We start from the raw sequence: 24,102 nt of genomic DNA, 5'->3' as shown, positions 1-24,102 counted from the left end.
GCTTCTAGGGAGGCTGAGGCAGGAGAATGGTGCGAACCCGGGAGGCTGGGTAGCTTACAGTGAGGTGAGATCGTGCCACTGCACTCCAGCCTGGGAGACAGAGCGAGACTCTGTCTCAAAAAAAAAAAGAAATGTAATATGAGTTATAGACATAATTTTAAATTTTCTGGTAGTCATATTAAAAAGTGAAAGAAACAGTTGACATTAATTTTAGTAATTTATTCCAAAATTATGTTATAACATGATCAATATAAAAACATTATTAATGGAATATTTTACATTCTCGTTTTTTGTACTGTTTTTGAAACCTGGTTTGTATTTTACACTGAGGGCAGCCTGTGCCACTTTTCAAGTGCATCGTAGCCACCTATGGCCAGGGACTGCAGTGTTGGGCTGTATTGCATAGTGTCACATATTTTATATACCCTCTAGAGTCTTTTGAGATAACTATTGTTCTCTGCACTTTACTGATATAAATAGTGAAACTTCTAAAAGAGGTTTCCTGCCAGGGATGATTCTAGAGTTTGTAACTGGAGGAGGTGGGATTAGGACTTCTATCTGTTAATCTTCAGTCTGATCTCTCTATATACTTCATGCTGACTCTAGGAGGTGCAAAAGAAGTTTGAAGGTACAGGAAGTCGGGACCAAACTTCTTAGAAAACTTCAATATACAGCATATTCTAGCTTGTTCTGTGCTGAGATGATGTGTCCAGATGTAGCAGTACCACATGCCCAGGTGGCTCAGCAACAAGCATATTTGATGCGGTTGAAGAAAACCCTGCAAGGCAAGTCCTTCTTTGACCCAGTCACCATACCTCGTCCCAGCCTGGACTAAGTCTGGTCCTAGGACCTCGGTAGAAAAATGTACATACCATGTAGCATCTCAGAGGTGCTGGGAATACTAGGCTTGTGTTTGCAACCTGGCTTTTCTCTCTTCATTTTTTTTTTTTTTGAGACAGAGTTTAACTCTTGTCGCCCAGGCTGGAGTGCAGTGGCGCCATCTCGGCTCACTGCAACCTCCACCTACTGGGTCCAAGCAGTTCTTGTGCCTCAGCTTCCGGAGTAGCTGGGATTAGAGGCGCATGCCACCGTGCCCGTTTAATTTTTGTATTTTTAGTAGAGACGGGGTTTTACCATGTTGGCCAGGCTGGTATTGAACTCCTGACCTCAAGTGACCTGCCCTTCTCGGCCTCCCAAAGTGCTGGGATTACAGGCGTGAGCCACCACGCCTGGCCTACAGCCCCAGTTCAGCAGTTGCTCACTGAGTATCTACCATGTGACCAGCACTGTTCTAGGCCATTTTTGGTGATGGGGCGGTGTATGCCATAGACTTCATCTTCAGGATGCTTCAGATATATTTGCAAAGACAACACTGGATCACATAAAATGACTAGATGGTATGCAGGGCATCATGTGGTGTAATGAAGAGCCAGAATCAGTGTGGGCCAGTGGCTACAAAGTGGGTGTCTCCGCCAAGCTGCATGACGGGTTTTTTAAAATGTTGGATTTAAACTACTCTAGGCAAGGTGATGCTTTGCAGTGTTACAGACCCTACGTGCAGGCTGCTTGGTTTGTTTACTTACCTGCTTGGTTGCCTAAGACATTTGAATTTATAACCCTGTTAGGCATGCTATGCTGGTTTAATGTGAGTCACTAGAAAAAATTTGTTGAGCACTTACTATGTGCCAAGCATTGTACTGGCTGCTGCTTTGGAACTGATCATAACATCTTCCGAAGTTCTTCCACTAGGAAATAGTAATAATGATAATAGTGGAACACCAACAAATACTTTGCCTTTTGTATTGACTTTCCTCCTGGACTGCCTTCACATATGCTCTCTCATTTTGTCAACAATACACAATATACCTGCCTAGCAGGTAGGGCTTTCTGTGTTGGGGAAATGTGGTTTCAGAGCTTTTGCAGTTTCTTCAGGTTCACACAGTTAGAATTCTGCTATTATGCTTAGTGCTTTATTATCCCACTTGATGCTCACAACAGCTTTACAGGGTAGGGTTGATGCTAATGCCCTTTTTTTTTTTTTTTTTTTGAGACGGAGTCTCGCTCTGTTGCCCAGGCTGGAGTGCAGTGGCCGGATCTCAGCTCACTGCAAGCTCCGCCTCCCAGGTTTACGCCATTCTCCTGCCTCAGCCTCTGGAGTAGCTGGGACTACAGGCGCCTGCCACCTCGCTCAGCTAGTTTTTTTTTTTTTTTGTATTTTTTAGTAGAGACGGGGTTTCACCGTGTTAGCCAGGATGGTCTTGATCTCCTGACCTTGTGATCCACTCGTCTCGGCCTCCCAAAGTGCTGGGATTACAGGCTTGAGCCACCGTGCCCAGCCACTAATGCCCATTTTACAGGTAAGGAAATTGTTACTGCTAGGATCCAAGTTCAGGCCTTTCCCACTCCAGAACACAGCTCCTAACTGTTAAGCTACACTGCCTCACGAGAAGGCTAAAGTGGGAAGAGAGCTCAGAAACATCTAGTCAAGCCCCCCCATGTAGATCAGGACCTGAGGTCCAGAAAGGCTTGTGCTTGTGGCAAAGCTGTGCTGCAGGAGAAGGACTAAACCAGAAGTGGGGGCCTAGGCCTTCTTTTGTCCGTAACTGGTGGCATGGCCTTGCCAGCTTCTCTGGACTTAAGTTCCCTTATTTATATAAAGAAAGGGCTTGGCCTGATTTTATGCTGAGAGCAGTTTTGTGCTGTTATGGTCAGTACTGAAGGAGTTCACAGCCCGAGATTTTAGTCGTAACCCAGGAGTCCTCCCCGCACACCACACTCCCTCCCTACCCAAGCGCCATCTCCTTGTGCAGCCACCGTTTTAAAGTTTAATTCTGAAGTTCATTTGTATCTTCCATGTCAGTTTCTGTTTTCCTCCCATTTCCAAAAACAGGCAAGTGGTTTGTAAACACTGACTTTTTGTAAATTCATCTCCTCAGTCATTGTAGTTAGGGATTTGGAAAGCTCTGGGCAATTAATAATCCTCAGTCGTAGTGTCTTTACTCTCTTTTAAAGGCATTTAGGTCTGGAGACATCCTGGAGGGAATTTTGCTGTGGAATTCTATGGACACAGCTGTGTGCCAGGCATTGTGCTGCAAACTGGGGAAAGAGTAGATGGGGGAATAGACTCAGGCTTCATGAGTCCTTGCCCTCAGGTTGTCAACGCTCCTGGAGCTGTGGGTCAGCCCTCGCCACCATTAAAATCATCTGGGAGTTTATAAATGATTTGGGGTATGCATTGATGGTGCACAGCGAGAGTTGAGAACCACTGTTTCTCGGACTTTATCTGATCTAGAGCCTACGTCCCAGACTGGAACATGCACTTGAACCACCGCAGGATCTTGTTTGAAGGCAGATTCTGATTGGGTGGGTCTGGGCTCCCAGGAATACTGCTGCTGCTGGTGTGCAGATCACACCTACAATAGCCAGGGAAGAGACTGCACACAGAGAATTGTAAATCAGTAGGATCATGAAGGTGTGTATAAAAGACTGGGATCACAGAGGAGGATGCAATTAATTTTTACCTGAGGTGAGAGGATTAGGAAAGCCACATAGAAGAGTGATTATCTTAGCTGGGCCTTGAAGGTTGAGTAGAAGTTTGCCAGCTGGACAAGGAGAAGGAAATAATAGCACAAGCAAACATACAGACTCAGAAGAGCATGGTTTTTCAGGGAACAGGTGGTCTGGCAAGAATGTGGCATCTGCAAAAGCGAGTCTGAGAGCCAGCTCCACCGCAGAGCCACGGTGGAACTGGAGTAAGTTCAATGCTCTGCTAAGGAGCCCTCTTAAGCACTACTCTTTAAGTATAGGAACACTACAGAAGGTGTCGATGTAGGATAAGAAAAGACCCAGGCAGTTCTTAAGTAGGAATCAAGATGAAGAAACCCAAACAGTTCCCCTGCCCCCACACCCTTTCTCACCACACTTTTGCCTCTATGTAAGTTTGTGGCTTTTAACCATGTTTGAATGAGTCCTGTGTCTAACACACTTCAACAAAAAGGGGAAGCCTCAGCTGCTGTTGTATGGTGGTCCTTCCCAGGGTTTCCAGCAAGAAACAAAAGAAGCTTCATCTCTGCCAGTCAGATCCTCCCTTTTCTGTACCTCAGAGCCTCATCCTCATTCAGTGGACTGAACTAAGGAAAGTTGAGTCACTTCTCAGATGAGAAGATTTCAGAGGGGGAAGCCTCTATAGAGATTGTGTTCTCGATTAGAAAGAGGGTGTGACCCCAACTTGCCTTCCTGATGAGGTTGCATTCTGTTGCAGGAAACATAAACCAAACTTACCCATGCCTCCTTCACCAAATCAAAAGCGAAATGACTGAACAAAAAGCACACATCCATTCTTATCCTTAAAGGAATAGGGGGAAGGGTGGGGGGAGCTGGAAACCTGGCATTCTTCATCCCAAATTCCTTACTAATAGGAGGAGATCATCTTTCACTTCCTTCCTTAAGATGGGTTTTCCAGCCCTGCTGTCAGAATCCAGCTCGGTGAAGCAGCAGTCACTGCATGGGTGATTTATAAAGCTCCATGGGGCCTTTTGTAAGAGTGCTGATTTTATAAGCACACCTAGAAGCCACTTAGAGACTGCTCCATTGGAGACACTAATATTCCTATTTTTCTCTACTTTCCACAGGTCTGTATTTGAGAAACTGGCCTTTCATTCTTATGACTTAGGGTAAAATTGTCTTCAGGTCAGTGTATGCCTCTCTCCTGTTTTGTAGCATTTTGAGTTTTCCACATCATCCTTAGGTCTGTAATGCTTAAAGAGGGGTGGAAGGGAGAAGGCTGGAGAGTTGTTTAATCTGGAAGGGGCCCTCTGGGCCTGGATGTGGAACCACAGCTCCCTTATTGTGGGGGTTTGCTGTTGAGCTACAGTACTGCTGAGAGGCGGACCAAGAGGCTTTTTACAGCCCTGAGAATTTTGCAGTGTTATTGAATTCCTTGTACCTAATTTCCACTTCCTTTCTAGAATGAAAATGAAGGGAGTAAGCAAACATATGCTGGGAGGGTCCCCTACAAGGAGATGTTTTATCCTGGGAATTTATCTGGAGAATAGAATTACTTCTAGTTTCCTATCTCCTGATATTTCTTTTCCATAGGGAGAAAAGCAGAGGGATGTTTTCCTCTTTCTTTTAACTAGAGTTAGATGTGCTAACCCTGATTTTTCAGTAAGATTTATTCTAATGTTCGATATGAAAACAACAGTTTTTTATTTTATTTTTATTTTTTAATAGAGACAGGACCTCACTCTGTCACCCAGGCTAGAGTTCAGTGACATGATCATTATTCATTGCAGCCTTGAACTCCTGGGCTCAAGCAACTCTCCTGCCGCAGCCTCCTAAGTAGCTAGGGACTACAGGCACATGCCACCATGCCCAGCTAATGTTTTATTTTTTTGTAGGGACAGGTCTCGAACTCCTGGCCTGAAGTGATCCTCCTGCCTTGACCTCCCAAAGCATTGGGATTACAGGTATCAGCCACTGTACCCAGCCAAAACAAACTGTTAAACAATGGAAATACTTTGTAGTTAAAGGGTATTGGGACACAGAGGGAATACCAGACAACCTGCACAGTTCATGTCTGTCCCTGTCTGTTTGGAGCCAGCCTGGTTCACAGGAGTGGAAGAAGTCAGAGCCATTGGGTTTAAGCAGACACAGGTGCTTACTGAGCCTTCACTGGACACTAAGTGCTATGCTAGGTTATGAGACTGCAGAGTTATACCTGTCCTGGAGGAGGAGCTAGTGGAGATATGTAAATATGTAACTAATAGAGTATGACAAAATCACACTTGTTAATGGAAGTATGAACAGGATGCGGTGAGAACACAGAGGCCCCTATCTTATTTACTTTTGCCAGGGAAAGTAGAGAAAGCTAAGACTAGTACAAGGAGGAGGTAACATCTGAACTAGGTTTTCATGCTTGAATAGGAGCTCTTCTAACAGTCAGTAGGAGGAAGAGAATATGCAAAGGTACAGAAGAATTGAACGAACATGGCCTTATAGAAATAGCAGGTAGTCCAGGGAAGAGTCTGGCTAGATTGTAAAGGACCAAATAGCACACAAGGGAGTGTGACCCACCTGTAGACAGTGGAGTGCTGTCTTCTGTTACATGGTGAGTTCTTGTTGTGAAGGTTTCTTAGCCTCAGTGTGCTTTGGTTTCAGATACACAAACCAGAAATCTCCACAAAGCACCTGCTGTGGGTCAGGAGCAGAGCCACCTGCTTTCTCATGGCTTTCCAGCAACACCAGACAACCTGGGATCAAATTCTGGCTGTGCCACTTGCTAGCTGTGTGACACTGAGTCTGCTACTTAACTATTCTGTGCCTCCATTTTCTTATCACTGAAGTGGAGATAATAACATACCACACAGTGTTGCTTTGTGGATTAAATGAATTAATATATGTAAAGCCCTTAAAATAGTGCCTTAGCATTATGTAATTGTTAGCTGATGTCATCATCTAAGGAAGTATTATGTAGAGGGATGAGAACTAGCTTTGGAGTCCTAAGACCTAAGCTGGAGACCCAGTTCTGAAGTGTTGGGTTGACTTACTTTTTTCTTTTCCCTCCCTTCCTTTTTTTTCTTCCCTCCTTCTTTTGGGAGGGAGATGTAGAAAGAGGTACACGGAGAACAAGTTTGTCAATCCATCTGAACTTCAGTTGCCTTACCTGTAAGGTAAGAATGTTTTTCAGACTTCTTATGAGCATCAACTAAAATAATGCTATAGAAGTGAGCAGTCAACTATAAAGAGGCTACCTGGGCTGGGCATAGTGGCTCACACCTGTAATCCTAGCACTTCGGGAGGCCGAGGCAGGTGGATTACCTGAGGTCAGGAGTTCAAGACCAGCTTGGCCAACATGGTGAAACCTCATCTCTACTAAAAATACAAAAATTAGCTGGGCATGGTGGCGAATGCCTGTAATCCCAGCTACTTGGGAGGCTGAGGCAGGACAATCGCTTGAACCCAGGAGTTGGAGGTTGCAGTGAGCTGAGATTGCGCCAGTGCACTTTAGCCTGGGTGACAAGAGCAAGGTTCCATCTTAAACAAATAAAAATAAAGAGGCTACCTGTATGTTACTATTAGATACACAATTACTGCGAAGGTACCGTATAACCGATCTGTTTCAAACAAATCAGACTTATCTAGTGGATAAGAGCAAACCAGAGCAAACTTGTGGATTTTGCTGACATTCATTCAGCCATCGTTAATTAAGTGCTTACCTGGTACCATCATCTTATGCCAGTGATGCTGCTGTCTGCTCAGACCTCCATTTTAGAGTTCCTGCAGAGCTTGGGGCAGTTTTGGTCTTAGGCTTACTAGTTGCAATGAGTAGAAACACAGACTAGCTTAATTTATAGGAGTTTTGTTGGCGGGATACAGTGGACTTTCAGGTTCCGCAAGCATAGGAAGTGTAGCCACGTAATCTGGAAAGTTATCAGGTAATGGCTTTTCCCATCTCTTTCTGATTTCTGGCCTCAGCTCATTTATATATTTCTGGATTCCTCTTGCAGAATCGCTTCCTCTGAAAGGCTCTTGGTTTTTTATTCTCTGTTTCTTTGGCTTATGTGAATCTTTGGCTTGCCATGGTACTTGCTCTGAAGCTTACTATGATCTTACTTCTCCAGGGCCCATTATCACCCAGTTCCCTTAGTCTGTGTCTTTTATATGTATGTATGTATGTATGTTTGAGTCTCACTCTGTCACCCAGGCTGGAGTGTAATGCTGCAATCTAGGCTTACTGCAACCTCTGCCTCCCGGGTTCAAGTGATCCTCCCCGCCTCAGCCTCCTGAGTAGCTGGGATTACAGGTGCCTGCCACCACACCCAGCTAATTTTTGTATTTTTAGTAGAGACAGGGTTTTGCCTTGTTGGCCAGGTTGGTCTTGAACTCCTGACCTCAGGCGATCCACCTGCCTTGGCCTCCCAAAGTGCTGGAATTACAGGTGTGAGCCACCGCGCCCAGCCAGTCTGTGTCTTTTAAATTCAAGAGAAAGAATTGGAATAGTTCAGCTAAAGTTAGTATTCACTTTGGTCCCATCAGCTATGGCACGGTTGTGGAGAGTGTCATTCAGTTCAAAAAGGCTTCCTGGGCTTTCTGGGAAGGACAGAGTCACTGAGAATGGGGGCTTATTAATATATTTCAAATAGTTTGGTGGTTGCAAATCTCTATGTTTTAAAATGTGTATGAATTTTTGAACAGCTGAGAATCATTCAGGGCTAACTTTAATAAAGAGAGTCAATCTGGGATATGTCATATGGGGTCAAGAGAAAATAATAGCTATAACCTAACGAGCTTTAGCTTATTTATCTCCAAAGATGGTGTTCAGAAAGGAGTTAAAAATCATGTGGTTTGTTTCTTAGCAGCACCGTCGAAATTAAGGAAGAGTGTAACTTCATTTGGTAAGGACTTTAAAATGGGCATCCTCACTTGGATTTTTAAATTCCACTTACAAATCATGGACTTTTAGACTTAGAGGGCACCTGAGACATGCTTTAGTTCTATACTCACATCTTTCAATAGAAGAAAACTGAGATTTGGTTAAACGGGCATGGGGTATACATTGTGAAAGACCTAGGATTGGGTCCTGAGGCCTTTGGCTGTAAATCCAGTCACTTTTTTCAGCAGGGACAATCATTCCAGCCCAGTGCTCTTTCTGTTGTACCTTCTGTGCCTGCTTATTTTAAAAATAAGAAGAAGCCAAACTAAACAAATGATCTAAAAAGTCATATTGTATAGTTCCATTTATATGGAGTACAAAAACAGGCAAAACTCATGGATGATGTTCAGAAGTCAGAAATTCCCCTTTAAAGAACTGGAAGGATTGACGGGAAGAGGAAGTATGAAGTAATTTTCTAGGGTGATGAAAATGTTCAGTGTCTCGTTTTGAGTGGTGGTTACAAGGAGATGCATGTGTATATTTTTATGATGTATATTATATATACAAACATACTTATTGTATGTAAATTATACCTCAGTTTTTAAAATTGACCTCACAGCCATGCAGTCCTGTCTGCTAATTGCAGGAGTTTTGCCGATAAGGATAAGGAGGCATCTCTAGGCATCCAGAGATTGATGGCGCCGCCCCTGGAACGAGAGCTCCCTGCCTTCCTGTAACTGGAGCAGAGCATTCTCCCCAGAAATTATGTTGATAGGGCCAGTTTCTTTTCTGAGGTTTGTTGTGTGTCTAGGCACGTAAAAATTACATGTGAAAAATTCTGCCATGAGTCACAGAAGTTATGGAAGCTTTGGGGGCCATACGGCCAACCCACTTCAATCCTTTTAGGCTGCGTTTAATTGCAGTGGACAGAAGTTGAGGCTGGCTCAGAAGAAAAGGCGAAAGCACTGGCCGAAGCCAGTCCAAGTTCTGTCCCCCTATTATGACTTACTAGCTGGGTGACCTTGGGCATTTAACAAAACACTGAGCTTTAGCTGTGCCATATTCCGATGGAGGTGATAATCCTCTTCTGCCTAATTCATGGCTGCTGGGAGGACACAATAAAATAAGTGAAAGCACTTGGAAAACTAGTTCCTTTACATTGTCATGTTCTGGAAATGCTGGCTTTTTATGACAGTAGACTTCTGAAGCATCCCATCCTAACTAGGAAATGGTCATGAAAGTATCCCTCTTTCTGAGGCCGGTGGGCTTGTGGGGGACAGGACTTTTACTCCTTTTCATCAAAGAGTTTTATACTTACCAGGCTTTGAGAACTGGCATCTGTGTTTGGGCTGAAAAACTGATAGCATACATGCATAATAGCCTCACAACAGCTATGCTTTGTATGCCAGGAGAGGCAGGTGGTCCCCATTAGCGAGTCGTGAATTGCGGGTGAATGGCTAAACCTGGAGGATGCAGAAAGGTCTTTTTCATTAAGAGAGAGACCTCTCCTGAACCTGTAGGCAAGGAGTATAAATATACATTGAAATAATCCATCAGCCAAGTGACTTCCCTTCGTCAGACCTTGGAGAGAGAATGCTTTAGTTACTGCTTGGAATACCAGTAAGCTATCAGAGTTGCCTAGGATACCAGTCACGTGGGCCCATCTTCCAGACATGCTCAAGATAATTTATTTTCCTTTATTTTGGAGAGAAGTGGGGGAGGTGGTCAGAGGTACTTGCAAAGCCTTGTCCTTGTAATAGGGGCCCTTGTGTGAGGATATCCTTACCTCCCTCCACTTGAATTGTCAGCCGCCCTTGCCCCTGGCAATAGGGATGAAAATAGCATTTCCTGTCCCAGTTCTCTTCCCCATTTTCTGATGTGGTCCCACACAGAGGAGGCTTTGCATTGTGTCCTTTGAGGGGAAAGGAGTGGCATCGATGAGTATGGGGGAAGCAAGAGAGCATGTAGCTGGGCCCCACTGATGCTGGGATCTTCCTAGGATGACTGCAGAACAGAAGTAGCCTGGCTCCTCCAGCTAACCACTCAACCAAGAAAGGCCTGTCTATTCTTATCTGTTTCGGAGCATATGCTTCTCTTCTCCCAAGGTCTCAAGACAGGAATTTGCAGTAAATACGTTCTTCTACCACTGAGTCCTCTTGACTCTTAAACGGAAGCGCCACGCTGGCACATCCTGCTGCTGGCTGATCTATGGATGATAGATTGTTTGTCCCATTTCTTCTTGCTGATAAAATCTCAAGAAACAAAACCCCAAGGAGAGGTTGTGGTATGATCTAGAAAAATTCAAACCAAGTAGTTTCATGTGTTACTTTATGCAGTGTCTGTCTTCAGACTCTTCCAAACATGTAACAAGAGTGAAAAATGAAGAAATACTCTGACTTTTTCTACCTTTCTGATTCCTTCTCCCCAGGCAGCCGTGTCTGTTTTTGTCTCGCAGAATTAGAGCCCATTGGGAACGATGCCACCACCATCAGACATTGTCAAAGTGGCCATTGAGTGGCCAGGTGCTAACGCCCAGCTCCTTGAAATCGACCAGGTACGCTCCTGAAGTGAGAAGCAGTGGTTCAAGGAAAGGCACCTGGGGAGTGCATGGCAGAGGACATCTTGAGGGATGGGGACCACTGGCATCAAGAATAAGAACCAGCAACAGGAAGGCTAAGCTTTGGGCCTGGCCTACCCTAGGGAAGGTCGGTCACCATGGCTTGGGAGAGGCTTCCTCTTCAACAAAAGCTAATAGGAAAGAAGTTCATTCTCATGCCCCAGCTTGACCCTGCTTGGCAGCCCCTCTTGTCAGAACCTTGGCATGAGTAGGATGTTGCTGCTAGTGAAGGCTCTCTCTCTCTCTTTCAGAAACGGCCCCTGGCATCCATTATCAAGGAAGTTTGTGACGGGTAGGTTGAAATGGACCTCATTTTTGACAGTGGCAGCTCTGACTGAAGGAGCACGGCCACACCTTGAGGGGAGTTCTGGGAAGGATCTCCAGTTAGGCAGGTTCCCAGCATGGGGGTCTTGGGAATCACTGCCTTGGGAAGGAAAGACAGCTGGCAACAATACCCCTAAGACGTTTATACTTCCTATTTTTTTCCTTTAAGTCTAGCATTGCCCTGCTTGAGGTCCTGGTAGGATCTGAGACCTCTCCTCAGTTCCGCACACCTCCTTTTGTGGTGCTCATCTTTACAAAAGGCTCAGGCTGTGATTTTTTCAACATGACAACCTAAAGCTTTGTTTTTTTTCCCACTGTATTCTAAATAGGCTACCCAATCCCTTGAGCAACTCTATTGAAAATTATGAGCAGCTTCTGGACAAGAGAGTGACCAAGTGGGATATACTGGTTTTCTCTTGCATAGGTGGTCATTGCCAAACCCAGAGTATTACACCCTCCATTACACGGATGGTCCTCAGCTGTACATCACTGAACAGGTTAGTACAGGGAGAGGCAGAATCAATATCGGCCTTGCTTGGAAGTAAACGACCCAAGGAGACAGCACTATTTATCTTCACTTAGCATCCAGGTAGCTTCCATGTGTTGGGTAAAGAGTTGCTCCCTGGGCAGACTGGGAAGCACCAGCCCTTCTTCCTCCCTAGTGGCTGGAAAAAGGTGGCTTTTACTTGCTGTGGGCCCAGGGTGCTAGAAGAGGATCTTAGAAGCTCTTCGCCAAGGAGTAAGCAGGAGAAGAGGGCCCAGCTGAAGAGCCTCAGTTACATCTACTGTGAAAAAGACAAAATTGTTGATTCAACTTGCTTGTACCACTTTAACATTTTATCTTAGTTACTTTTTTTGTTTGTTTTTCACTACCTAGACTCGCAGTGACATTAAGAATGGGACAATCTTACAACTGGCTATCTCCCCGGTACGTATTCTTCCTTAGGAGTTTATTCATGTCACAAACAAATATGGGCACCTACCATGGGCCAGGTTCTGTTCTAGAAACAAGGACTCTGGAGATTAGAAAGTCAGTCTTTTTGTATCAGGAAATAGTACAGGAAAATAAGTCTGTCTTGGTTCTCATCACCTAGTGGGGAGTAAACAAATGCAATAGAAGGCCTGTCTCAAGGGTCTTGAGAGAAAGTTGCTTAGGGAGCTGTGGGAACTCACAAAGGGGACCACCTAACTCAGCCTGGAGATTTCCAGAAAGCCTTGCCAGAGAAGGGGTCACTTAGCTCAGATGTTAAAGGATGTGCAAGAATTAGCTAGAGAAATAAGAAAAGGAAAAGTATTCCAATCAGAGAAATCAGCATATGCCAAGGCACAGAGGTGTGCTGTGTTTGGGAAAAGCAGGAGTGCTGGGTGGCTGGAGGCTTTCAGCAAACATTGAGAAACCAGATATTCAAGGTTCCTTGATGGCCTGCTCATAGCTTTGAACTCTGTCCAGAGGGAAACTAGGGACATTGAAGGATTTTAAGCAGGAAGATATTTTATGTTTAGATTTTAAGTTTTAGAAAGATCACTTGAGTGACCGTGTGGAAGACGGGCCTTAAGAAGAAGGTTGGTGATAGTAGGAACCTTTGAAAAGGCTAAGGAGGAATGTTAAAAGCCCAGTGAAGGCAAATGGTAATGGAGATGAAAGGATAGATTTGAAGAGTATCTAGGAGGTAAGCTTTATGAGTATGGTGATATGCTGGATGTGGAAGGAAAGGGGAGAATGGAGGATGAGCCTGGTTTCTGCAAGAGCAGCCCTTAAAGGTCACTAAGGAAGCAACCAGAAGAATAGAAAGAACACCAAGAATGTGAAGTGACTGAGGAGCTTTGGGCAGGGAGAATGTCAAGACTGAGGAAAGTATGGTCTGCGGTTTTTATTGGGCAGAGAGATTTAGTAAACCGAGAACAAAAAAGCTGTCTAATGACTTGGGAGGTGAAGAGGACACATGATATTCACAAAAAAGTTATGTGGGGAGGCCAGGTGGCCAGACTGAAGCGGGTCAAGTAAAAGAAAGGTAAAACAGTAAGGACTTTGAGTCTACTGCTGTATCAAGAAGCTTGATTTTAAAAGAAAACACAGAGAAGGTGATAACACAAAGGGGACGTGGAGTCAAAAAGATGTGCTTTTTAAAAGCAGGTAAAGCATTCATGTGTTTCACAAATCAAAAATTTTCACAGAGATGTAGCAAAAGGTCTCCCCCCAACTCCTGCCCCCATCTGCCCAGTTCCCCACCTTTCTGACCCTTCATGGTTCTTGTTTCTGTTGCAATTTTTTATGTGCCCTTAAGAATGTGTTCAGATGGAAGAGAGGAAGGTTGAAAGTGCAGGAAAGCAGGTAATCAATAGAACAGGACCTTAGTGGACCAGGAGAGGAAGTACTCAAAGCCCAGGTAGAGGGAATCACCTTGACTGCTAGACCCATGAGGAAGACAGCCAATGTGGTTGCACCTTTGCTTACATTTGTAGAAGCGCAGCCAGAATATTAAGGGCATGGTGTCACCTCTTTTCTTGGTGCAGAGAGACTGGTTCATCTGAGAGGAGGGGAGATATGAAGTGGTATCAGCCAACGTTTACTGAATGCCTGTATTTTGCTAAATACTTTGTGTAATTAAATAATCTAATCTTTATAAACATCCCATGAGATAGGTACTCTTGATAGCCACATTCTGTAGACAAGGAAACCAAAGCTTAGAGAGGTTAAATTACTTGCCACACAGCTAATAAAGTAGCCAAGCCTGCTCTCAGACCCAGGTCTGTCTCACTAGGCCTATATTCCTCCCATCATGTTCTTCTGCCTCCCCCTCTTCTCCTGAACTCTTCTCATCTTAAGGACTTCATTCTTCCCTCCTTAGCTCTGGTAATTTAATACGACAGCCTGGGAGTTACTCACTTTTATGGAAGTGCCGACACATTTCACAGACCTCTTGCACAGTGCAGTTGCCTTTCCCAGAAGCACATCTCTCTGGCGCGGGAGGCAGCAGCCCAGAAATGCTGTCTCAGGAGGAAAATTGGCAGAGTTGGAAGTTTCTAAGTGGGATGCAGACCAGTGCTCTTCAGATTGCTCTATGCTGTGACCTTTTCCTGTGGCGCACATTTTGTCCACTGTAGAGATAGTGAGGGCTTCTGTATCGTAGAGAGCATTGTGCTGTGAAGGGCCAGCTTTATAATAGTGAAAGAGGAGAGGCAAAGGGGAGAGGGCCAGCAGGTCTGACTCCTTGGTGGCAGCAGGAATTGGGCTCCAGTCACTTGCTTAACACTGATACAAAGGAAAGAAGACAGGAGTGTTTTTGCTCTTAAGGCTCTTCCTTTCTAGTGGAGAACATTAAATTAGCATCCAAAAAACAGAGTATGATGAAGCAACAAATTGTGAGGCACGATGTAGTAACAAACTCAGCAGAAGGAAAGTCCAGGAAATGCTAGAGGAGGGATTTTAGCCGCAGCTTGCTGAAAAGGAGGCAGGCATCCTGCTAGGAAACGTTCATGTGCTAGGAGGAGGTTTTGTCTTCACCAGCCTGCATTTTCAGAAAACGATTGGGAAATTGTTTCTAGCTCCTTGATATTCTTAAAGTTTCCCCAGAACTATCACTCTGAGGAACAATCATAGGGATTTTGAGATAAAGTTTTAAAAAAATTGTCAAGCTTTTCACATTTTAGGATTAAAAGGGACCTTAGAGGACATCAGATTAAATTCTTCACCCAATGCAAGAATCCCTTCTACAGCGTCTTTGACAGATGGTTGTCCACATTCTCCTTGATTGCTTCTGGTGACAGGGAGCTTAATACCTCAAGAGAAACCTCTTCTGCTACCAGTTTTATATATTTTATTTTATTTTATTTTATTTTATTTTTTGGGATGGAGTTTCGCTCTTTCACCCAGGCTGGATTGCAGTGGCACGATCGCGGCTCACTGCAACCTCCACCTCCTGGGTTCAAGCGATTCTCCTGCCTCAGCCTCCTGAGTAGCTGGGAATACAGGCGCCTGCCACTACGCCCAGCTAATTTTTGTGGTTTTAGTAGAGATGGGGTTTCACCATGTTGGTCAGGTTGCTCTCGAACTCCTGACCTTGTGATCTGCCCTCCTCCGCCTCCTAAAGTTCTGGGATTACAGGCGTGAACCACTGCGCTGGCCAGTTTTATTTTATTTTTCATTTTTGAGAGAGAGTCTTGCTCTATGACCCAGGCTGCGAGAGTCTTGCTGTATGACCCAGGTTGCAGTGCAGTGATGCAGTCCTAGCTCACTGCAACCTTGAACTCCTGGGCTCAAGCAATCTTCCCACCTCAGCCTCTTGAGTAGCTAGGACTACAGGTGTGCACCACCACACCTGGCTCATTAAAAACTTTTTTTGTGGAGACAGGGTGTCACTCTGTTGCCCAGGCTGATGTCTAACTACTGGCCTCAAGCAATCCTCCTGCCTTGGCCTTTCAAAGCCTTTGGATTACAGGCATGAACCACTGCACTCAGCCAGACAGCTTTAATTAATAGAAAACCTTCCTCTGTTAAACCGATATCTGTTTCTCTGTGACTTGCCATTGTTAGTGGGCCTCCCAGATGTCTCCAGTATTCCCTTGGTAGGGATTTTTTTTTCCTTTTGTAGACGGAGTCTCGCTCTGTCGCCCAGGCTGGAGTGCAGTGCTGTGATCTCAGCTCACTGCAAGCTCCGCCTCCTGGGTTCACACCATTCTCCCACCTCAGCCTCCCGAGTAGCTGGGACTATAGGCTCCAACCACCATACCCGGCTAATTTTTTGTATTTTTAGTAAAGATGGGGTTTCACCGTGTTAGCCAGGATGGTCTCGATCTCCTGACCTCATGATCTGCCCACCTCAGCCTCCCAAGTCCTGGTCTTTTTTTTTTTTTTTTTTTTAATTTTAGACGGGTTTCCCCATATTGGTCAGGCTGGTCTCGAACTCCTGACCTCAGGTGATCCGCCTGCCTCAGACTCCCAAATTGCTGGGATTACAGGCATGAGCCACTGCACCCAGTTGCTGGTAGGGATTTTTTTTTTTCTGAGATGGAGTCTTGCTCTGTCGCCCAGGCTGGAGTGCAGTGGCCCGATCTCGGCTCACTGCAAGCTCTGCCTCCTGGGTTTATGCCATTCTTCTGCCTCAGCCTCCCGAGTAGCTGGGACTACAGGCGCCCGCCACCTCGCCCGGCTAGTTTTTCGTATTTTTTTTAGTAGAGGCGGGGTTTCACCATGTTAGCCAGAATAGTCTCAATTTCCTGATCTCGTGATGGTACAGAAAAGACACAGATAATTACAGATTGGTTTTGGCTTACTAATAACTCCTTGATTGATCCCACAAACATTTATTTAGCAATTCCTAAGCAGTGTTAAAAAACTAGTTCTGCCTCAGGTTTGGATGTCCACAGAAGAGCCTCTATGAGCTATCCACAGAGTAGTAACCTGCTCCAAGGAGCAGATGGCACATATCTGTCCCTGGTCTCCTAGTCCCGAGCTGCATGCCAGCTGATGGAGAGGACCCAGTCATCCAACATGGAGACCTGGCTGGATGCCATGAAGGATATGGCCAAGCTCTCTGCCGACGTGAGTTTCATTACTGAGTTCATCAACATGAATGTCATCATGCTGATGAGGCTCGTGGAAAGTAGAACCAAGCTCTTGTCCCAGTGAGTATGACTAAGGCCTCATTCCAAGGACTTCAGTGATTTACTACATCCCGCAGGGCATTGTAGTCTCATTTCCATCAAGTCAAATAAGGAGTGTATTGAATACCACCTATGTACATACAGACTAGTGTGCCAAGCACAGGGTAGTGTGCCAAAGACTAGAGTCTTTTTTGTGGCTGCCCTCACACCTGTGTTTCCTGATCTGAATCTTTGTCTATTTTGTGTGTGTCTCAGCTACGGTGAGATGCTGGCATTCACCCTGACTGCCTTCCTAGAGCTCATGGACCATGACATTGTCTACTGGGACATGGTTTCAATCACCCTTATTAAGCAGGTGAGGCCTCTGGAAGCAGGTGTATCTCTGGAATTACAGAGAGTTATAATTCCATGTTGTTCTTCTAAATCTTGTAGTCTAGTTGGGCTCTCGCAAATTAAATAATAGTACAAAACAGTACTATGCCAGGTGAGCAGTAAAAGAGGCTAGAGAAGTCAGGAGGAAAGCGGTCAGGTCGCAACAGACCTGTTAATTTCTGGAAATGCTTGGTCTAATGAGGGTTACTGAGCAGATGGTCCAGTATCTCCCAGGTGTCTGTCTGTTTGCTCCCTCCCTCTCCAGTCACCTCCCACCCCATACACATACACATACACACACACGCACACACACACACACACACCCCTTTGTGTTTACCACAGGTTACAACCTACCCATTCACCATCTCCCTGCCACACTTTTGCACAGGAAGAAGGAGACCAGAACTGTATGATACCCGCAAGCATTTTCATCATACCCCAGAGTTGACATGCATGTGGCAGGCAGCTGTGCCTTGTGAGCAGTAGTCAGTAAACAGGTGCTTGGAGCCTAAGCTGCCAAAGAGGGAATCAGAAATCTTCTCAGCCCAAAGATGAACTATTGAAATTTTCAGCTAAATCGAGTAACTAATCATAGACACTTGTTTTACATCTTGGATCTTCCAGCTATACTGAAGTCCTGAAGCCTTCAGCTGCCATCAGCACTGACATAGTTCTGCAGGTCTCCCGAGAGTGAAGGGTTAGACTGGCCTTGGTTTCCCTCTCTTTTTCTTTTTTTTGTTTTTTTTTGTTTTTGTTTTTTTTTTTTGAGACAAAGTCTCGCTCTATTGCCCAGGCTGGAATGCAGTGGCACAATCTCTGCTCACTGCAAGCTCCGCCTCCTGGGTTCACACCATTCTCCTGCCTCAACCTCCTGAGTAGCTGGGACAACAGGTGCCTGCCCCCACACCTGGCTAATTTTTTGTATTTTTAGTAGAGATGGGGTTTCACCATGTTAGCCAGGATGGTCTTGATCTCCTGACCTCGTGATCCACCCGCCTTGGCCTCCCAAAGTGCTGGGATTACAGGCGTGAGCCACCGCGCCCGACCTGTACCTTGATTTTTTTTTTAACAATAATATATCTTGAACATTTCTCCATGTCAAATATTTTTCTAAAAGGGTAGTTCTAAGTCTTTTTTGCAACCTAGACACCTTTGAAAATCTGGTAACAAGTATGTACTCTTACTAGTTTGGAGAAAATACCACTTCGTCAGCAAACTATATGGAATAATTTCTGTATCATTCCTAGGGTTCACAGATACTCTAAGCCCATCCCTGAATCCCAGGTTAAGAATCTCTACCCTAAAACATGACTTTTAATAACTACTTAAGATTCTGATATGTCTAAACAGTTGACTAATGTGATCATTTGGATTCCTTTCCATTCCTTTTTAAGTAGTACTTTAGTGAAATGCCTTGTCAGTGAATCTTGCATAGCTCTCTGATTACTGTCTTAGGATAAATTCCTATTAGTGAAATTGCTGGGTCAAGAGCATGTCCACTTTGAATGCTTTTGAGACTTAGCTCTAGATCATTATTTGCTTATAATCTGTAAGTGATTGTTTTAAACCATCTCTAAGCATCATCTTGCTGTTCAGTCTTCTAATCTCCCTCTGCCTTCTTTCTCCATTGACACAATTCGAGCCAGGAGATTCAGATCTATGCCATTGCACTGATTAATGCACTTTTTCTGAAGGCTCCTGAGGACAAGAGACAGGTCTGTGCCTGCCTTTTCACATTTTTCATCTGGGCTCTTCTGAGAGAAGAATTCTCACCCCACACACTCTTTGCGTTCAGAAAGCACAAATCCAGCCATTTTCCCAAGAGTCCTTCCTCCTAGCCCTCTGGTCTGAAGCCACCCTGCTGGGAAGAACTATGAGGGGAAACCAGCTGGGTCTTAGATGAGACCAGGGCCCTTCAAGCTTTTTCCTCTAAAGGGCCAGAGAATAAATATGTTTGACTTTATGGGCCATGTGGTCTATGTGATAGCTACTCAACCTTGCCATTGTAGCCAAAAGCAGCCTCAGATAGTAGGTAAATGAATGGGTATGGCTGTCTTCCAATAAAATCTTATTTACAAAAACAGGCAACAAGCCTAGTATGGCCACAGTTTGCCAGCTCCTGGGTTAGAGGACCAAGAATAAGGAAGAGGAGACCCTGTGGGTACCCTGAGTCCAAGGGCTCTAATATAAATGGGACTTCGCACTAAGTTTTATGTTTAAAGGTTCTCTGTTGCAGATTCTAAACATCTTCCTTCCCCTGTTCATTGACTGTGACATTATGCAAATAGCTCTGCCTCTGTGAACCTTAGTTTCCTCACCTGTCACGTGGGAGCAACAACATCTGCCTTGCTTAGCTCACAAGGCTGTCTGAGGAAAAACAAGATCCCTGTTTCACAGATGAGGAAAGTAAGAATCAGCTGGGTGGTGGCACAGGCCCTGACCTAAGAGCCAAGGGGCCTGGACTAAGTACTCTCCCTGCTGCTGGCTGGGCACGTGCTTGTAACCTCTTTGGGTCTCAGTTTCTCTTTCTGTAAAATGAAAGGGCCAGTTTAAATAATCTCTGACAGCCCTTCCAACACTAACATTCTAGATTTCTCTGACAAATCCCAAGTAATGTTAAAAGTAAGACATTTTAGTTCTCTGACAATCTCATGGGCTCAGTAAGATGAAATCCAAGTGGGATCATGTATGTACCCAGCTCTTGGTAGATTCTAGAGGGAAGACCAGAAGCATCTGTGGTTCTGTCTGTCCCTGTCTTTGGTGGATGGCTTGGCTCTGTTAATCTTCCTTCCTGGTCCTTGTTTGAATGTAAGCTGAAAGCTCATTCCGTCTGCTTCCCTCTGTGCTTTTGCTTTCTGCCTGCAGGACAAGCACCTTAATCCTCTAGACCTGCCTGTCACTGTAAGTACCGCTGCCATGTGGAAAGGGCCCCGGCTCTTCCAGGTGGGGAAGTCAAAAGCTGGGCAAGAATCTCATGGTCTGATCTAGATGTTCAGGGCATGCCAAGACCCTGGGAAAGGTTGTGTGCTGTGAATCTCCTTTGTCAGGACACTTAGGGAAGTACTGCAGGTTAGAGTCACAGAAAGGATTAAGGGGGTACCTGCCCCAGGGAGTGTGGCCCCAGCCTTCCTTTGTAACTTGCCTTTGCATGGGGGTCTGTGGTTCAACTAGGGAAGACCAGACTCAGAAACCAGGGCTTGTAGAGTTTCTGCTAAGAGATCTGCTGTTAGTCTGATGGGCTTCCCTTTGTGGGTAACCCAACCTGTCTCTCTGGCTGCCCTTAACATTTTTTCTTTTGTTTAAACTTCGGTGATTCTGACAATTACGTGTCTTGGAGTTGCTCTTCTCGAGGAGTATCTTTGTGGCGTTCTCTGTATTTCCTGAATTTGAGTGTTGGCCTGCCTTGCTAGGTTGGGGAAGTTCTCCCGGAATAATATCCTGCAGAGTGTTTTCCAGCTTGGTTCCATTCTCCCCGTCACTTTCAGGCACACCAATCAGATGTAGATTTGGTCTTTTCACATAATCCCATATTTCTTGGAGGCTTTGTTCATTTCTTTTTACTCTTTTTTCTCTAAACTTCTCTTCTCGCTTCATTTCATTCATTTGATCTTCAATCACTGATGCTCTTTGTTCCAATTGATCGAGTTGGTTACTGAAGCTTGTGCATTTGTCACGTAGTTCTCGTGTCATGGTTTTTATCTCTGTCAGTTCGTTTATGGCCTTCTCTGCATTGATTATTCTAGTTATCCATTCTTCCATTCTTTTTTCGAGATTTTTAGTTTCTTTGCGCTGGGTACGTAGTTCCTCCTTTAGCTCTGAGAAGTTTGATCTACGGAAGCCTTCTTCTCTCAGCTCATCCAAGTCATTCTCTGTCCAGCTTTGTTCTGTTGCTGGCAATGAACTGCATTCCTTTGGAGGGGGAGATGTGCTCTGATTTTTTGAGTTTCCAGCTTTTCTGCACTGCTTTTTCCCCATCTTTGTGGTTTTATCTGCCTTTGGTCTTTGATGATGGTGACGTATTGATGGGGTTTTGGTGTGGGTGTCCTTTCTGTTTGTTAGTTTTCCTTCTAACAGGCAGGACCCTCAGCTGCAGGTCTGTTGGAGTTTGCTTGAGGTCCACTCCAGACCCTGTTTGCCTGGGTATCAGCAGCAGAGGCTGTAGAAGATAGAATATTGCTGAATAGCAAGTGTTGCTGTCTGATTCTTGTTCTGGAAGCTTCGTCTCAGAGGTGTACCCAGCAGTGTGAGGTGTGAGGTGTCGGTCTACACCTACTGGGGGATGTCTCCCAGTTAGGCTACTGAGGGGTCAGGGACCCACTTGAGCAGGCAGTCTGTCCATTCTCAGATCTCAACCTCTGTGCTGGGAGAACCACTGCTCTCTTCAAAGCTGTCAGACAGGGACATTTACACCTGCAGAGGTTTCTGCTTTTTGTTTAGCTATGCCCTGTCCCCAGAGGTGGAGTCTACAGAGGCAGACAGGCCTCCTTGAACTGCGGTGGGCTCCACCCAGTTTGAGTTTCCCGGTGGCTTTGTTTACCTAGTTAAGCCTCAGCAATGGCGGGCGCCCCTCCCCAGCCTCGCTGCCGCCTTGCAGTTAGATCTCAGACTGTTGTGCTAGCAGTGAGGGAGGCTCCGTGGGCGTGGGATATAATCTCCTGGTGTGCCGTTTGCTAAGACCCTTGGTAAAAGCACAGTATTAGGGTGTGAGTTACCCAATTTTCCAGGTGTTGTGTGTCTCAGTTTCCCTTGCCTAGTAAAAGGAATTCCCTTCCCCCTTGCATTTCCCAGGTGAGGTGATGCCTCGCCCTGCTTCAGCTCTCACTGGTTGGGCTGCACCCACTGACCAGCACTGACTGTCCTACACACCCCAGTGAGATGAACCCAGTACCTCAGTTGAAAATGCAGAAATCACCCATCTTCTGTGTTGCTCACTCTGGGAGCTGGAGGCTGGAGCTGTTCCTATTCAGCCATCTTGGGCGCCCCCTTCTTTTTTTGTTTTCCATTTGCTTGGTAGATCTTCCTCCATCCCTTTATTTTGAGCCTATGTGTGTCTCTGCATTTGAGATGGGTCTCCTGAATACAGCACACTGATGGGTCTTGACTCTTTATCCAATTTGCCAAGGACTGGGTTATATTTCTAAGGCTAATATCGTCGGCACAATAAAAATAACCCTCAAACATTTCTTGATCCTTATGAAGGTGCTATAGAGAATATTGGTGCATTGTTGCTCATTTTTCCCCGTGTATTGGAATAAAACCCTGCTTGTTTGATGGAGAGGTAGGTGATCTACTTTTCTTGCAGCTAGGGTTCATTTTGTGTGAAATATACACATCTTAAAATATTGAAATCATATTTAATATGTAAGAGATGGTCACATAATGAAAGGAATTACGAACTGAGGCTCATTGGAGAAACAACAGATTTATGGTTTTTAGAAATAAATTTAAATAAATAAGTATAAAAGCTCTTTAAAAATAAAGATTATTGAATTCCACAAAACGTATCCTCAATTAAAGGGAAGATGGTATTTTCATCCAAAGGAAGACTCACTAATTTTTAAAGAGATCACTGTTCAAGTTCCAAAAAACATTGGCAGAAATTAGCAAATTGGTTATAAAAGTTATGTGAAAGTATAAGTGTCCAAAATACCACATAAAGGAGGGAGAAATTGATTTCTAGATATCAGCTCTTTTTCTAAAACTAGATAATTAAACTTGTGCTATATTAAAACAGAAAAAATGACAGATGATATAGAATTCAGAAACATATCCATGTATGTGATAAAATCATGGAATATGGGTAGACATTACAAAGAATGATTTTTGACAGTTATTTTCCTTCAGTAGTTGATAAACATGTGCTGCATTCTTCTGGCCTCTATGGTTTCAGATGAAAAATCTGTTGTCATCCGAATTGTCAGTCCTTTGTAGGTAACGCATAGTTTTTTTTGTTTTTTGTATATCAACTATTTATTAACAGATAAGGCCTACAGATTTATTTCTTCTTGGACACACCCATGGTGCGGCCACAGCGGCCAGTGGTCTTGGTGTGCTGGCCTGGGACACGAAGGCGCCAGAAGTGGCGCAGCCCTCTGTGGGCCCGAATCTTCTTCAGTCACTCCAGGTCTTCACGGAGCTTCTTGTCCAGACCATTGACTAGGACCTGGCTGTATTTTTCATCCTTTACATCCTTCTGTCTGTTCAAGAACCAGTCTGGGATCTTGTACTGGCATGGATTCTGCATAATGGTGATCACATGTTCCACCTCATCCTCAGTGAGTTCTCCCGCCCTCTTGGTGAGGTCAGTGTCTGCTTTCCTCAACACCACATGAGCATATCTTCGGCCCACACCCTTAATGGCAGTGATGGCAAAGGCTGTTTTCCATTGCCCATCGATGTTGGTGTTAAGTACTTGCAAAATATGCTGGAACTTTTCAGGGATCACTAGAGACATGGCGGCAGCACAAGCAGTGGTGTGTAGGCCTCCTGTGGAAGATGCATAGATTTTTTAAAAGAAACAACATTATAGCAATTTAAATGAATGAGATATATATCAGTTTGAATAGTTCTCAAGAACACACTGTTGACATGAAAAAAAATTCAACAGTGAAAAACTATATATGTTCTAATAGACTTTACATACACGTGATGCTTTTGAAATGAACTACATTGAGTGTGTGTATGCATAATGTCTACATTTATTAACGTGACTCGGAAGTTTCCATACAGATTTTTTTTTTTATTGCAGAAGCCCATCTGGGTAGAAGAGAAACAATGGGATAGACAAAGGGAGAAAAAGGTTGACTTTATT

The 24,102-nt window shown here is 44.7% G+C and overlaps 1 protein-coding gene and 1 long non-coding RNA gene across 2 annotated transcripts; one reads left to right on the top strand and one right to left on the bottom strand.

The window, feature by feature from the left end:
* The first annotated feature begins 5,406 nt into the window (after positions 1–5,406).
* LOC117087604 lies at positions 5,407–17,235 on the top strand. Its single transcript, XR_004438863.1, has 4 exons — positions 5,407–6,671; positions 11,243–11,283; positions 11,740–11,812; positions 17,175–17,235. It is a non-coding gene; the product is annotated as an uncharacterized LOC117087604 (long non-coding RNA).
* Positions 17,236–23,248: 6,013 nt separating this feature from the next.
* LOC117087596 (40S ribosomal protein S18-like) lies at positions 23,249–23,773 on the bottom strand. The gene has a single exon (XM_033218010.1). The coding sequence runs from the start codon at positions 23,743–23,745 to the stop codon at positions 23,407–23,409; it is 339 nt and encodes a 112-aa protein (XP_033073901.1). The 5' UTR covers positions 23,746–23,773; the 3' UTR covers positions 23,249–23,406.
* Positions 23,774–24,102: the final 329 nt, after the last annotated feature.

This window comes from Trachypithecus francoisi, unplaced genomic scaffold (genome assembly GCF_009764315.1).
Source record: "Trachypithecus francoisi isolate TF-2019V2 unplaced genomic scaffold, Tfra_2.0 Contig00668, whole genome shotgun sequence".
Classification (NCBI taxonomy): domain Eukaryota; kingdom Metazoa; phylum Chordata; class Mammalia; order Primates; family Cercopithecidae; genus Trachypithecus; species Trachypithecus francoisi.
The sequence above is the reverse complement of the archived record's forward strand: the minus strand, read 5'-3'. Positions and strand labels throughout refer to the sequence as shown.

Coding starts and splice junctions, on each gene's coding strand:
- LOC117087596 (XM_033218010.1), bottom strand. CDS start 23,745: ATGTCTCTAGTGATCCCTGAAAAGTTCCAGCATATTTTGCAAGTACTT.